The following is a 16003-nucleotide window of genomic DNA, read 5'->3' as shown; positions in this document are numbered from 1 at the left end:
TGCTACTGCTAAGTCACTCCAGTCATGTCCGACTCTGTGCGACCCCATCCCTGGGATTCTCCAGGCAAGAACACTGGAGTGGGTTGCCATTTCCTTCTCCAATGCATAAAAGTGAAAAGTGAAAGTGAAGTCGCTCAGTTGTGTCCGACTCTTCGAGACCCTATGGACTGCAGCCTACCAGGCTCCTCCGTCCATGGGATTTTCCAGGCAAGAGTACTGGAGTGGGGTGCCATTGCCTTCTCCCGTATGTGTGTGGGGGGTGGTTTCCAGGTAGCTCCGATGGTAAAGAATCTGCCTGCAATGTGGGAGACCCAGGTTCGGTTCCTGGGCCAGGAAGATCCCCTGGAGGAAGGATTGCAACCCACTCCAGTAATCTTGCCTGGAGAATCCCATGGACAGAGGAACCTGGCGGACAATGTGGTCGCAAAGAGCTGGACATGACTGAGTGACTAACCAAAGCACAGCATGTGTATAGGTTAGTCTCTAAGTAGCGTCCAACTCTTTGCAACCCCGTGGTTTCAGTTTAGGGGGAAGAGATCCAGAACTTTCTACCAAGACCAGGAAAAACCTTCATTGTCTAAAACCAAATTTTTTACTCACATCCATCCCCAAAGTCAGATCTGGGCCTCCTTTTATCACTACAGTGCTGCATTACCTCTCAGGGCGCAACTGTCCAAGAGCAGGAGGTGGCCTGTGCCCAGTGGACACCTCCTGACACCTTGCCCCACACAGCTCCGCCACTAGTAGTGAGCATTTGGAATGGCAACATACTTTCTCTTTGTTTAGAGGAAGATGAAAAGTTCGAGCACTGATGAGGATAAACCTTTAGTTCCTACAGGGGTCCGCATACTCCAAAGGTGAAATGATTTAGATATCTTGTATATTTTTAGTGTAGAAGAGTATGAGCTATTTTCTCTTCCATTTAGGAAGCTTATAACCAGACCAGTCACTGTATTTTCTAAGACGGTGGGATTAGTGTCCCTGGAGGATACTTATGACTCATGAATGAAGTCACACTATTTCCTTTCACTCATTACCCATGACACACCAAGGAAGCCTTAAGATAGCAGATGGAGTCACATTACCCCTTCACTCATTACCCATGACACACCGAGGTAGTCTTAAGGTAGCAGATTCTTGTCTTCATTGAGCAAAGACAGATCTTCATTCCTTAGTAAAGTGTAATTAAGCAGATTCCCCGTTAGATCCCTTCTGAAAAGAATATACTTACTAAAAAATGAAAAAAAAATGTCATTATTAGATGGTTACTCCAAAGGTGTGTTCCCTATTGGGAGACCTAGAAGTGGTATTATATCAAGGCCCTAGAATAAGATGTATTTTCAAGCCTTGCTTTTCATTGAGACAACTGGTGAATAATCTTACATTCTATTTTCCATAGGAGTAATAGTAATCATAAAAATCTAAGTATCACTACTTGTAGGAGTGCTCTTAATATGAGAAAGAATGGCAAAATTCTAACACACTGCTGTTTATTTTTATTTCCCATTCTCCTTTAGGTATTCTAATCTTATTTTGAATTTGTTTTCCTTGATGGTGGATGCAAACATTCCAGATATTGCTCTTGAACCTGATAAAACTGTGAAAAAGGTAATATTCATATACCCTCAGATATTATAGTCTACTTTTCACACTTAAGAAGTATCAGGGTTTTAACAACCCATTTCCCCTTGTCCCAACCCCTAGACTCTTAAGTAATGTAAATTAAGGAAGAGACCTTGTGTATATTTCTTTTTCACATTTCAGAATATGACAGCCTCTCAAGCCGTCTGCAACTAGTTTTATCCCCTTCCCTGTTCATGCCCACAGTCACATGAGTGGCTCACTATATCAAGAGAGGAAGCTTACTATCACCACCCTTACTTGTTGTCCGAAAAAGTTTAGCTTCTCTTTAATATTCCTACTAAGATACCTGATTCCTGGTACTCCCAGACCAAGCATGCTAAGAATCAGAAACAAAATATTATAATAGTATATAGAAGAAAACAGTTGTTCTTTCTCTTTCCCATTCATACCCTTGGTTACAGGGGTTTCTTACTGTGTCAGGAGAGTAGAGACCTGCTTTTAACTTAACCTGCAGAGAGAAGCATGAAAGAAAACTGTCACATAGATGATCAGTTATTCAGAACTATCTTACCCTGAGATACGTGAGAGATGGGAGAAAGGAGTAACAAAATTGAAGGTTTTTTTTAAATTCAAATTAATTTCTGGCTCTGATTCACTGAAAGTGAAAGTCGCTCAGTCGTGTCCAACTCTTTGTGACCCCATGGACTATAGAGTCCTTGGAATTCTCCAGGCCAGAATGCTGGAGTGGGTAGCCTTTCCCTTCTCCAGGGGATCTTCCCAACCCAGGGATTGAACCTGGGTCTCTTACATAGCAGGCAGATTCTTTACCAGCTGAGCCATTGAGGAGGGTGTATATAACACATTTTATTTATCCAAAGATAACATAAAATGATCTTAAATATCAGAGAGCTTTTTAATAATGAGCTTCAAAGATAGCATAGCTTTTTAACTTATAGAAGGATAAAACTACTAAAATTGTAAGATGGAACTTCTCTGATGGTTGTAAATAATATTTCTTACCAAAAGCCCTAAGTTCTGATGTAATTGACTTAGCATTATTAGAAACACACCTCTGTGGGTTGAACATTGTCTTGCTCCATTTGGGCTGCTACATATATCAATGTAACAAAATACCAGACACTAGGTAGCTTGTAAACAACAGAAACTCACTTCTTATGCTTCTGGAAGCTCTAAATACTAGTCCAGGGTGCCAGAATGGTCAAGTTAAAGCCCCTTTGGGGTCAAAGGGCACTTCTTAGGGTGGAAGGCGCCAGGAAGCTCTTTGGTGTCTGTTTATAAGAGCACATGAGGGCTCCACCCTCACAATCTAAGTACCTTTCAAAAGGTCCACTTACTGATGCCGTCACCTTGGGCATTAGTATTTCAATATAGATTTGAAAGGTACAAGAATATTTACATAATTTCAAACATGAATTAAGCTAATCTCTTTTACTTAATTTTATGAGTCTTTGGCAGTGAGGGGGATTTTAATGTAAGTCTTATTGTTTAACATTTAAGCAAATTGTGCTCTTTTTAGGATTTCATTTATTATTTTCTAGGAAGCACTGTTTCAAAACTCCCCACCCTGGCCAAACTAGAAAATGGACTACTTATCACACTAGGTTTTGATGTGGGTCATTTTTTTCAACGTAAGCTCATTCATCAAGAAACATAAGTAGTTGACGAAAATTTCAAAATGGGTGACTGCACCAGATTTCAAATGTTGTTGCTTTTGTGTGCCTATGGGTGTGTTGCTATTTTTAGGATCTGTTGTTGCTGTTTATTTTAAACCCATTTATCTCTGTCATATGTTCACTCTTGCCTGACTTCACTTATGTTCAGAACTTATTTATGAAAGTTCTAATGGTAGTTGTCAAATGGAATCTTTTTGTTTCTTCTTCCAGTATGTGGTTTTTGTTCTTATTAGATCTTTTATTTCAACTTTTCCTTTTAGAAAATCATGATTTTATTGTTTAAACTTTGGTTACCAGCTATCTTTATGGCATATCTTCAAAATATTTAATCATAGCAAAGTTCTACAATATTTTCCTTTTTTCCATAGCATATTTTAGTACATCTTTATCAATTTCTTTTTAATTTTTTGAAACTGACTACTCATCTTATTGTGCTTCATAGATGACTGCATTCCTTACAAATTTGGAAGGTTGTAGTAACTCTGTGTTGAGCAAGTCTGCTGGTGCCATTTTTTCAACATTCACTCACTTTGTGTCGCATTTTGGTAATACTCAACGATATTTCAAACAAAGGGTATTTTATCTACTTTTGAAAGACAGTGCAGAAACTGCGATTTACAAGTTTGCATCCTTTTGCTTGATAAATAATATGTCTCATCTGGGTTTCCAGTTTCCCAAGAGTTCCAAGGGTGCTGCTCCATTGAAGCATTCACAGATGTTCAACTACTGGCTCTTAAAAAATACTGTCTCTAAGTTTATTTTAATTTGCATTAATATAAGGGACGTGTAGCACAAAATTTACAAATGATAATAAAATGTTCTATAGTCTTTCTCTTAAAAAAAAAAAAAAAAGGACACTGCAGATTGATTGGAGTGTAGCCTTAGCTAACGAGGTGAAAAAGGACAGAGTTTGGAGCTGATAGAGATACCCAGGAAATTCCGAGGAGAAATTGTAGAAGGGTGACGGGAACAGAGGTAAAAAAGGACAGGGGTAGGGTAACAAGTAGCCTAGCAGAAGTCAGTATGTATGATAACAAATCTACCATTTTTATGCTGTTAATCTTCTTTCTTATAAAAAAGAATGTCTTCATATTTGGTGAATAACATTTTCTTTATATGCTAAATACATATCTTCTGTTTGTAATTTAAGCACTTACATAAGTATGCAGGCTTTGACAAATTGGGTTAAAGGTTTATTTTGATTCTCCTACCCTATAGTGTTTTTGACGTCCTTAAAAAAATAGTTTTCAAAATTCTCAGACATGACCTCCCTAGGTAGAAATCAAGGAGTACAATGGAATAAATTCTTTAACTGGGATCCAGAAGTGAGAGAGAGAGTTGATTTGAAGGTATGCTTTTAGATCTCCCTCTACCCAGCTGTCCTTCACTTGCTCCCCCTGCCTCTCTTTTTCCTCCGACTCTTTGGGACCCCATGGACTGCAGCACGCCAGGCCTCCCTGTCTCTCACCATCTCCCGAAGTTTGCCCACGTTCATGTTCATTGCTTCGGTGATGGGTCGTAGTACTGTCTGCCTTTTCTTCTTCCTGATTTTCAAGTAGTTAAACTCCATACTTAAAAGGAAATACTAAATGTGGACCACTTTTTATCCACTTGGAAACCCCATTTTCTTCTAGCCTGTCTTTTCAGAAGTTTATATGGATCGTTTATAAGAGGAGAAAGGAGTAAACACAGTGCTTACTGAGATCGTCTGGAAGTGTGAGCCTCTTAGCGTCAGTTAAAGGTCCCTGGGTTGGCTTCCTAAATTCTCTGTCTCTGTTTCTGTGTCTTAGAGATTGAGATATTATCTGCTTCAGAGCCATTGAATAGAATGAAATACTGCACGTAAGGTGCTTTGCACAGTGTTAGCATGAGGTAGTCGGGCATGGCAACCCACTCCAGTGTTCTCGCCTAGAGAATCCCATGGACAGAGGAGCCTGGTGGGCTACAGTCCATGGGGTCGCAGAGTCAGATACAACTGAGCTCTAACACACAGTCATTTGGTAACATTTGCTTGTGTGTTTTAGGGAACTATTCTGATCTGTATCTCTACTAATCTTTCTAGTTCTTATTGCTATTCAGAATCCACTGTATGTTTTAATATGAAATAAATTTGCTTGTGTGTTTTAGGGAACTATTCTGATCTGTATCTCTACTAATCTTTCTAGTTCTTATTGCTATTCAGAATCCACTGTATGTTTTAATATGAAATAATGAAAAAGTCATCAGTCTTTAGAAATTATAGGTCATATTGAAGTAGTTCTTTGCAGAAGTATAAGGAACTCCTATAGGAAAGGGGACATCTTAGAAGATCTATAGTTTACTTTTTGTCTGTTTTTAAATTTGCAGGGCTGAACAGAATTATTGTCTATTCACTTTGTTAATATTTTTCTGAAAAAAAAAAATTTACAACCAACCAAGATAGGATGATATAAAGAGCATAGAGCAAAAAGTAAAGTTCCACATTCAGGAGACTAGTATTCAGAACTCCTTATAGGTTATGAACCTTTTTTTTGCTGGAGAAATAGGTCATTGTAATAATATCTGTATCCGTTTGTTCTTGTCTCTTCGAAATGTTATGTTTTTCTTTATTCAAAAGCTAATAGACTGGGGCCTTACAGGTTCAGGACAAGTTTCGTTTAGACCTGTCTGACGAAGAGGCAGTGCATTACATGCAGAGTCTGATTGATGAAAGTGTCCATGCTCTGTTTGCTGCAGTGGTGGAACAGATTCACAAGTTTGCCCAGGTAAGTCCTCTGGTGACAGTGCGTTCATCTCAGCGTCTCCATGTTCTACCGTAGAATTCTCTCAGAACCATGCCTTTCTCTGCAAATAACACATCTTTTCTGATTTTTTTGTCAAGCCTTCTTGACATCTCACCAGCCTTCCAACGTGAATGTGTTTGATGCACTAATAACTCTAAAACATTCCACTGAAATATTCTTAGTAACTAAATTGTAGAGCGCCAGCATAGGTATATCTGTACACTGTAGTCAGTGGTGCCTATAAACCCTTCTTGAGAATGATCTTGGGCCTGCTGGAGGCCTTGACAAGTGAGACTTGGACACTTGTTGGGTTTGGTAAATGGTGAAGTGCTAGGAAAGGAGGTTAGAAGCTGAGAAAAGTGATGGCGTACGTAGCACACATAGAAAGGTCTGTCTATAGACTTATGGTTAGCAGACTCTTCTACAGTTGTTTGAGGGAAGACTTTTTTACACTAGCCTAGATGATAAACCTCAGATTTAAAACCTGTTTTAATTTTGAATGTCATAATGAGGGTGATGATGGAAGTGGTTAGGAAACAGAAAAATGAAGCCACTTTCCTCTCCCACATCCTCCTGCAAACTCCTTCCTGACTTTACACATTCAGTTAATGATAATTTTGCTAATACTGTAAGCTCAAAGTTTGTCTGTTTTAACTTCTCCCTCACCCAGCACACAGGATGTCACCAAGCCTTGTGAGTTTCCTTAACTGTTTTTTAATTATCATTTTCTGTCATTTTCCCACTATTGACATTTTGACCTAGTTGTTTCTCATTTTATGATACTTTGGGTAACTAAAATCCTTCATAACTCCTTTTAGTATTTTTTTTTCTCTCAGCATTCTTATCTTTATTCTACTAAATATTCCAATCATATATATTTTCACAAAATACCGCTTTACCTTTTTTGTGTGTGATTTAAATATGAAAAGTGTTTACCCGTTGCCTACAAGTGACATCCAGTCTCTAGCAATTCAGGGCCTTCCAGATCACTGTGTTGTAAGCTTCTTTCTAAGCTATTCCCCAAATACTCTGTTTTTCCCAATATTTTTGTTCTTTTCCATTTCTCTGGCTACTTAGCTCTTTTCGGCTCAGAATATCTGTCTCCTTAGTAATGAATCTCCTGTAAATGCCTGCTTGCTAAAATCCAACCTGTCCTTCCAAGATCTATTAATGCCACTCTGATTCATCTTCCTCTGAATATTAATAGTACTTTGTACTTTTATTATGAGTTGCACTTACATTTTGTTTTCTATTATAAATATTTGAATCACCTTATAACTCCTAAAATGCAAGCTTCTTGAAGACTGGGATGTGTATCAGTCACCCAGAAGCACAGTGCCTTTAAACACTTAAGAAATATCTAATGCATATAAGGGAATTTTTTTTTCCTATAAATGTTAGCTGATATTCTTTCTTTCTTGTGACAAAAAATGTTTATTGTCTCTGAACACCAGTCTGAGTCATATTTTAAGTGCCAACTCAAGGTTTGCTGTACCCACCATTAATTGTCATCACTTCTCAAGAGAGTAAACTGTGACTCAGAGGGTAAATTAAGTGACTTGTCAAAGTCACCAGGGTAGTCAGTGGCAGACCTGGCTCAACATACAGCACAGCATAATATTTTAGAACTGTAAGGGAAATAAAGCCCAGAAAGGTATAATGACTTAGCCAACTTCACGTGCCTAATGAGGGACAGAATCAAGGCTTGAACCCAGATCTTCTGACCCCCATATCTAAACTTAAGTCTTCTTTATCAGAATCTGATATACTTTTTATTATTTTTTATTGAGGTATAGTTGATTTACAGTGTTATAAAAGTTTCAGGGGTACAACATAGTGATTCACAAGAATCCCAAGTTCTTTATATCAGGAAGTTAACTTGAAAATGCTCATGCTTGTCTTTCAAGTTTCTTTAAACATGTCATCTGTGAGGGCTTCCTTGGTGGCTCAGTGGTAAAGAATCTGCCTCCCAGTGCAAGAGACATGGGTTGTATCCCTGATCTGAGAAGATCCGGTGATGAGCGACTAAGCCCATGCAACCTAACTACTGAGCCTGTGCGCTAGAGCCGGGAGCCGTAACTGCTGAAGCCCCCACGCCCAGAGCCCTGCTGCAGAGCCATAACTTACTGAGCCTGTGCGCTAGAGCCGGGAGCAGTAACTGCTGAAGCGCCCACGCCCAGAGCCCTGCTGCAGAAGGAAAGCCACCGCAGTGAGGAACCCAAGCACCGCAACTAGAGAGCAGCCCCCTCCACAGCTGGAGAGAAGTCCATGCAGCGACGGAGACCCGGCACAGCCAGAGAATAAATTAATAACAAATAAATAATTTTTTAAATGTCACCTGTGTTCACACTGTTACACACAAGCAGTATCAATATGAGTAACACTAAGACATTTAATTTTAATTGGAACTTGCTTAGGTATTGAAGGGTACAAGGTCTTTACTTCACCTAAGTCTTTTCAGATTATAAAATTATAGATGCATAGTTGTTTCTTAACTAATCTCTGAGGGAATGTATTTTCCTTTGAAATTCACATTCCTACATATGCATTTTCTAAGTATTGGTCCTAGTAAATCACATGCACACTCAAGTTTTGATGATCAACATGTGTTTTTTGGTCACTCAGCATTTATTATAAGGATGCATTTTGCTAATTGATTTTATGCTAATTTTGGTGCATTCCTATTCATCATTATGGATTATAGAACCCAGTTTTTATAAAATGGAGGTATACATGTTAACAGAAGTTCTTCCTGCATTAAAGAAATATTCTTAAAAACGACTGAAAAATTGCCAGATACAGTTGCTATGTTGACATGCCGAAAGGCTTATTTTATTCCATCATGCCATTTGCTAGGAAGGGTTGAGATTAAACACTGCAATATTTGTTGCCTAGCAACACCCACCTACTAGTGATGGAAATTTTCCACTGAAAAACCACTTTTATTTAGGTCATTGTCTTTGAAATTGCATCATCAGAGCTCTTCTCCCCTTCAAAATTATCTTATAGGGCTTTCTAGTCTTGTCTGTGCAAAAAGGGGAGACCACTTAGTTTGGGTCACTTCCTGCTCTAAAACTATGCCTTTCAATGGAAAGCTCTCATATCACAGCCCATTTCTTTCTAGTTTCTACTTTTTCCTGTCTGTCTCTCTTCGTTGATTGATGGTAGAAGTCTGGAGAAAAGGGGTGGGAGATGATTTCCATTCATCTTAATACATATTAAATCTAATTACATGAATATAGATTCAGGTTAGAGATATATTTTTGGCACACTAGATGTAAGAATTTATGAACAGATTGGAAATTTTAGGTGAGTTCCAGCTCAGCATACTAAGAGCACACACCACTGCCGACCATCTGGCAGGAACCCTTCCTTAGCCCCTTCGGTATTCAAGGAGGACGAACACAGGGCCCAGCAGAAGGTCACAGGAATGTGCAGCCCCAGTGCACCTTTGATGAAGAGAAGCCAGCTATACACACACTCTCACACTTGAGATTAAAACACACCATGAAAGGAGGAAAGAGTATGTTTATTATGCCTGACATTTCCCCTGTATCTAACAGATGTGTCAGGGACTCCCTTCGAAGTAATTCAGGTTCTACATTCCTCCCATAACATGACATCTTACCGTGCTGAATGAGATTCCAATATTGAAGGTTCTTGGGGTTTTTTTTGGTACAACATGGCCTCTAAATGCAAGCCATCTGCTCCATCTGCTACTTAAGAATTAGGTTTTTTGCCTCAGTCCTGAGGGGAAAGCTTCCTATTTTGTTTTTATTCATTTTATTTATATTCCATTTTACCTTTATGTAAGGACTTTAGTACTTAAAGCCTGTGTAGAATGTTTCCACAGTAACTGCTCTACTCTCTCATCTCGTTTGAGAAAGCACAGATGTAAAAGATGCCCAGAGGAGAAGAGATCAGAACATTATTTCTGATTTTACATTATATGGACCTTATTTTACCGTTAGGAATAGAGAACAGAAATGTAAAATATTCCATTGATCAAAACATAAAGTTTCCAAGGAGCCAAGTGTCTTTTAATTTCGTGGCTACAGTCACCATCCACATTGATTTGAAGCCCAGGAAGATGAAATCAGCCACCATTTTCACATTTTCCACATCTGTTTGCCACGAAGTGATAAAACTAGATGCCATGATCTTCATTTTTTGAATGTTGAGTTTTAAGCCAGTTTTTTCACTCTTTCACCTTCATCAAGAGGCTCTTTAGTTCCTCTTCACTTTCTGCTGTTAAAGTGGTATCATCTGCATATCTGAGGTTATTGATATTTCTCCTGGCAATCTTGATTTCCAGCTTGTGCTTCATCCAGCCCAGCATTTCACATGATGTACTCCGCACAGAAGTTAAATAAGCAGGGTGACAATATACAGACTTGATGAACTCCTTCCCCATTTGGAACCAGTCTGTTGTTCCATGTCCAGTTCTAACTGTTGCTTCCTGACCTGCATACAGGTTTCTCAAGGAGACAAGTCAGGTGGTCTGGTTTCTCATCTCTTTAAGAATTTTCCACAGTTTGTTGTGATCCACACAGTCAGAGATTTTAGTGCAGTCGATGAAGCAGAAGTAGATGTTTTTCTGGAATTCTCTTGGTTTTTCTATGAATCAGTGGATGTTGGCAATTTGATCTCTGGTTTCTCTGTCTTTTCTAAATCCAGTTTGTACATGGAAATTCTTGGTTCATGTACTGTTGAACCCTAGCTGGAAGGATTTTGAGGATTACCTTGTTAGCATGTCAAATGAGCGTAATTGTGCAGTAGTTTGAACATTCTTTGGCATTGCCCTTCTTGGGGATTGAAATGAAAACTGACCTTTTCCAGTCCTATGACCATTGCTGAGTTTTCCAAGTTTGCTAGCATATTGAGTGCAGCACTTTAACAGCATCGTCTTTGTTAATATATTAATGTTGCATTAATGGCCCCAGACATCTTTGTTAATGTCCCCAAAACAATTCTTTACTGGGTCTTTGTTATTCTTTCAGGCCTGCTTCCTTTGATTTTTTTCCAGACCATTTCTGTACTCTGTATTGTACACTGGCTTCACAATGTGTGGAAAAATTAACAATTTTCACAGTCTCTAAAAATGTTGCACCAAGAACTAAGCTTATTACTCAGAATATTAATCATCTATCACTGCAGAATTCAGTGGAATTTTTGCCTTCCTACTTCTAGATTTGTCTGATAGTTAATAATGAAGTCATCTTGAGCTTACAGTTAGCAAACATTCCTTCCCCCAAATATTTGCTCATACAAACTGGAATTACCTGAAGTTTGTGTTGTTGTTGTTCTTTGTCTTTTTCTATTAAAGAATTACATGTTTGCCCTATTCTAAGTTTTTTGACTATAAACTGTTGTTTCTCTTCTTTGTGAACAGAGAAGCTTATTTTCTTTTTGTTGTTGTTTTTAATTTTTGTAGTACTGGAGAAAATGAAACTGGGTTTGGCCCGTCAAGATGATTGTCACTGTAAGAAAACAACTTTAAAAACAACATGTGTGTAATGAAGACTTAAGACTGTCAAACAAGTAAAAGAACATTTAGTCTTGAAGATACCATATATCCCAAGTGTTTCACAGTGCCTGAATTTTGTTTCCATGGATGTCATTGCTTAAATGCAATCTTGAATGGTTTGTTTGAAGTATTGTATATATTTATTTTCAAATGTACACATTGTTAATAAGCTAAGAAGTAAGAATCTTGTTCTAGAACCATGTACATATTATGAGTTCTCAAGGAATTTTATGTTGAAATAGTAAAACATTTTAGTCTTCAACTCTGAAAGCCCATTTTTCCTTTATCTCTTCATATCAGTGAAGCAGTTGTATGGATTCGGGCTGTCTCATCTGTGCTTGTTTGCTTTGTCGCTCCATCCCTTGTTCCCTTTCTCTGTTGTTCCTCCTCCCCCTAGATTTTTTTTTTTTTTTTTTTTGGCCTGATCTATAATACTTCAAGTTTTACATGTTATGGCCTATTCTTTTATACTTTGAGAATTATATCTATTTCAAATAAGACAGCCATTTTTTCTTACTTACAAATATTGGGAATTTTGTTTGTTTGTTTTGTAGTTCACATTTCTCCTAGGTTGTACATACATAAAGCAGGTTATAAAAATGTAACTGTCTGAATACTTGGCCAAAAGGTAATGTGGCAGCAGTTTTTCCTATTGAAACTAAGATATTTTTACATGTAAGCATAAATTGTCTTTGTGCAATAAATTTTTTTATGAAAACTTAGTTTTCAAGAGCTTTTAAAAGTAACTCTCCTAGACCTGTTAATGTAATCTACCCTTTCTGATTAAAGCAAAATAATATTTAGTGTTCTAAGACTAGAAATCCTACTAGTCCATCTAGCTTTTTCGCCTAATAGAACTTTAGCAAAAGAAACACACACAAATGAGAAGAGCAGAACAGTAACAATCTTGGCAAATGTGTTGTAAAGTCATATGATTTTGTTTTGGAAGCTAAACAGTATCTCTTGATGCTGAATAAATATTTAATATCAAATGATAGAAAAAGAATTAAGGTTGTATTAAGGCAGAGTTTCAGAAAATATCATTATAATGTTACCAAATTCATATCTCTGAGTTTACCACATTAGAGTGGGGTTACCAGCTGGAAAGCAAGTATATAATTAAGAGATAATCTTAGAGGCATATGGAATGTGACTTGTATAAAACATACATGCAGATTAGAAAAAATGGTGAGGAAGAAAATGCCTCTGAAAATTATCATAAGCGAATAATGCCTAATGTAATTGGCAAGCTCAATTCTCTCTCTGACTTTTTCTTTGCTTCATATATTTTTATCATTTTTTGTTGCCTAGAAGTTTGTAACCAATCTGCATTCTTATTCTTCTCGTCCTATTGCTATTGGTACCTCCTTCTAAAGGTTCCTCAAAATGGCACTGCTAAAAGTGACCACTCCAACTTTCTGAACTCTTTTAATTCTTTATTAGTAGCTTTTTAATTGGCACTCAGTACAGTAAGGTATTTTTATTGTAGTTGCATCTCCTGTTACAGAGGTTGGCAAACATTTTCTGTAAAGGGCCAAGACAGTAAATATCTTCAGTTTTGAAAAGCATATGATCTTGGTCATAATTCATACTCTGTTGTATGAGTAAAACAATCACAGACAACATGCAACCAAATGTTATGGCCATATTTGACCCTCAGGCCATAATTTGCTGACCTCTGTTTGAATTAACTGTAGGTCAAATTGTATCATCTTAATCATCTTTATAAACTCCATAACATTTTGCATAGATAGTAATATGTATATGTATATCACACACTCTATAAATGTTTTTGAACTAGTATGAAATTGTATAGTGGCAAATACAACTTGTAAGGTAGGTTGATTATGAGTGACCTTGTATTCTGTGCAAACTTTATAGGGATTATGAGAGAGAGCTTTCTAGGAAGAAAGACAGATTTTGACTAAGGAAGGATAGTGACTTTGGTTTCGCAGAATGTATATTGGCTGTGGGTGGGACTCATCAGTCTCCATTTCTACTGCTCAAAGCAACCTCTGTGCTCCTACTCTTTCCCCCAAATACCATTTTTTTATCATGTATCATGTAGTCTGTATTTTCCTTTATTATCATCGCCGTTCAGATTTTTGGCAAGGTTTACAGTGTTTCAAGCACAATGCTTTCTTTGAGTTTGAAGAAAGTGTTTGTGAGGACACATGCTTTAATTTAGAAGTAGGAGTGTATTCTAGTTTCAGAGTGAGATTTCTGAATTAGGGAGAGAAAATGTGGATGGCAGCCACTGTGAGTGGGGCTATCAGAAAGAAGTAAAGTGTGGTTCACATCCCTAAATAAGGGGTTCATATAATCTGATTTTTTTTTACTGTCCGTATACTAGGGTTAGATGTTCCCCAACTCATTTGTATTATAAGGTTTTCAGGTGGGTATTTATTATAATCACAGCATAATTTATGGAAACTTACTATTACATATCAGAATTATACTAATTGCTTCATATGCTTTATATATCACTATTCTGTGTAACAGTCCTGAGGTAGAATTCCTTCCCCATTTACAGAACTTTAGGGGAAGTGAACTCACCTGCCCAAGGTAAGGCTGCAGAGTGAGAGCAGAGTTAGGGCCTGAAGTTGAGTTCCTCATTTCAGTGATCACGGACGGTCTTAACCATCAGAATCTCCTGGCCTTCATTTCTCACGGAGACAGTGGAGACAGTACTGACCTCTGTTGTGTGTATGTGTGGTCCATTAGACTTGAATCCCCACAAACAAAGCCTGTTCCTTATTTTTCTTTTTTGAACAGAATTACCAAAGGTATAGGCAGTAGTCAATAAATTAAATTTCTAAGAAACTGAGTCATGTCATCATGCCACATTCACACTTGCCTTGAAATAGGAAATCTGTCAACCCTAAAGGAAATCAATCCTGAATATTCTTTGGAAGGACTGATGCTGAAGCTGAAGCTCCAGTACTTTGGCCACCTGATGTGAAGAACTGACTCATTGGAAAGACTCTGATGCTGGGAAAGATTGAAGGCAGGAGAAGGGGACGACAGAGAAAGAGATGGTTGGATGGCATCACCAATTCAAGGGACATGAGTTTGAGCAAGATCCGGGAGTTGGTGGTGGACAGGGAAACCTGGTATGCTGCAGTCCACAGGGTCGCAAAGAGACATGACTGAGCTACTGAACTGAAATAGGAAATCAGTCAATAAAAACGTGAAGGCAAAATAAATCTTAACATGCAATTATTAACCTACAATCACAATATCCTTTATATTTTTGCACATAGACCTAACATTACAGTTGTTTTTTTTTTTTTAAAGAATTGCCTTTCCTGTGGTGACGAGCTCCCCACGAGAACATGCCTCTGGCAAAGGATCTCCATCTCTCTCCAGAAGAGAAGAGGAAACACAAGAAGAAGTGCCTGGTGCAGAGTCCTATTTCCTATTTCATGGATGTGAAATGCCCAGGATGCTGTAAAATCACCACAGTCTTTAGCCATGTACAAACACAGTAGTTTTGTGTGTTGGCTGCTCTACTGTCCTCTGCCAGCCTGCAGGAGGAAAAGCAAGGCTTTCAGAAGGATGCTCCTTCAGGCAGAAGCAGCACTAAAAGTACCCTGTATCAAGATAAATGGAAAACCGTCCCAAAAAACACATTTTGGATCCAAAAAAAAAAGTAAAGAATTGAGACTCTTGGGATTTTTTTGTGTGGAGGGGGAAGGCAGGTAAATTTCAAAAACAACGTGAATTTTCTATAATTAAATATGGAAAATATACCAGATTTCTGAAATGAATAATTTGATATGTTAACACTTCACCATAAAGAATGCATACCACCTGGATGGGATCCTGGTACAGCTAAAAATGAAAGAAATTCATATAAAGTGTGAACTAGTTTAAAAAAAAAAAAATAGTAGTCTCAAAGTATAAGGCAGTTACTTTATAGAAAATCCCATAGTTTGAGTTTGTTTAATTTTCCTCAAGTTGTGCTATTTTTGGTAGGAACACGTCAAAAAAATAAATACTGTATACTTATGACCTTATCAGAAAACACATGATATGAATTTGTCTTATGCCTGGACTTGGTAACTTTCATCACTTGGTAAAAATACGTTTTCCAGAGTTTTTCAAACTCTTCAGTTCAGTCGCTCATTCACGTCCGACTCTTTGTGACCCCATGGACTGCAGCACACCAGGCTTCCCTGTCCATCACCAACTCACAGAGCTTGCTCAAACTCATGTCCATTGTGTTGGTGATGCTATCCTACCGTCTCATCCTCTGGTGTCCCCTGCTCCTCCTGCCTTCAATCTTTGCCAGCATCAGGGTCTTTTTCAATGAGTCATTTCTTCACATTAAGTGGCCAAAGTATTGGAGCTTCAGCTTCAGCATCAATCCTTCCAGTGAATATTCAGGACTGATTTCCTTTAGGATTGACTGGTTGGATCTCCTTGCTGTCCAA

At 37.9% G+C, this 16003-nt stretch overlaps 1 protein-coding gene and 1 pseudogene across 1 annotated transcript in view; both read left to right on the top strand.

The window, feature by feature from the left end:
* PIK3C3 (phosphatidylinositol 3-kinase catalytic subunit type 3) overlaps window positions 1-12285 on the top strand; it is a 157415-nt gene extending 145130 nt beyond the window's left edge. The window contains exons 23-25 of the mRNA XM_043888981.1: window positions 1518-1608; window positions 5897-6022; window positions 11475-12285. Coding sequence (XP_043744916.1) covers window positions 1518-1608; window positions 5897-6022; window positions 11475-11489 — 232 coding nt within the window. The 3' untranslated portion in view covers window positions 11490-12285. The remainder of the gene's footprint in view (window positions 1-1517; window positions 1609-5896; window positions 6023-11474) is intronic.
* Window positions 12286-14625: 2340 nt separating this feature from the next.
* Window positions 14626-15715, top strand: LOC122684847 (annotated as a pseudogene).
* Window positions 15716-16003: the final 288 nt, after the last annotated feature.

The sequence above is a fragment of the Cervus elaphus genome, chromosome 27 (assembly GCF_910594005.1).
Source record: "Cervus elaphus chromosome 27, mCerEla1.1, whole genome shotgun sequence".
Taxonomy (NCBI): Eukaryota; Metazoa; Chordata; class Mammalia; order Artiodactyla; family Cervidae; genus Cervus; species Cervus elaphus.
Note: the sequence above shows the minus strand (reverse complement) of the source record. Positions and strands in the feature narration are given on the sequence as shown.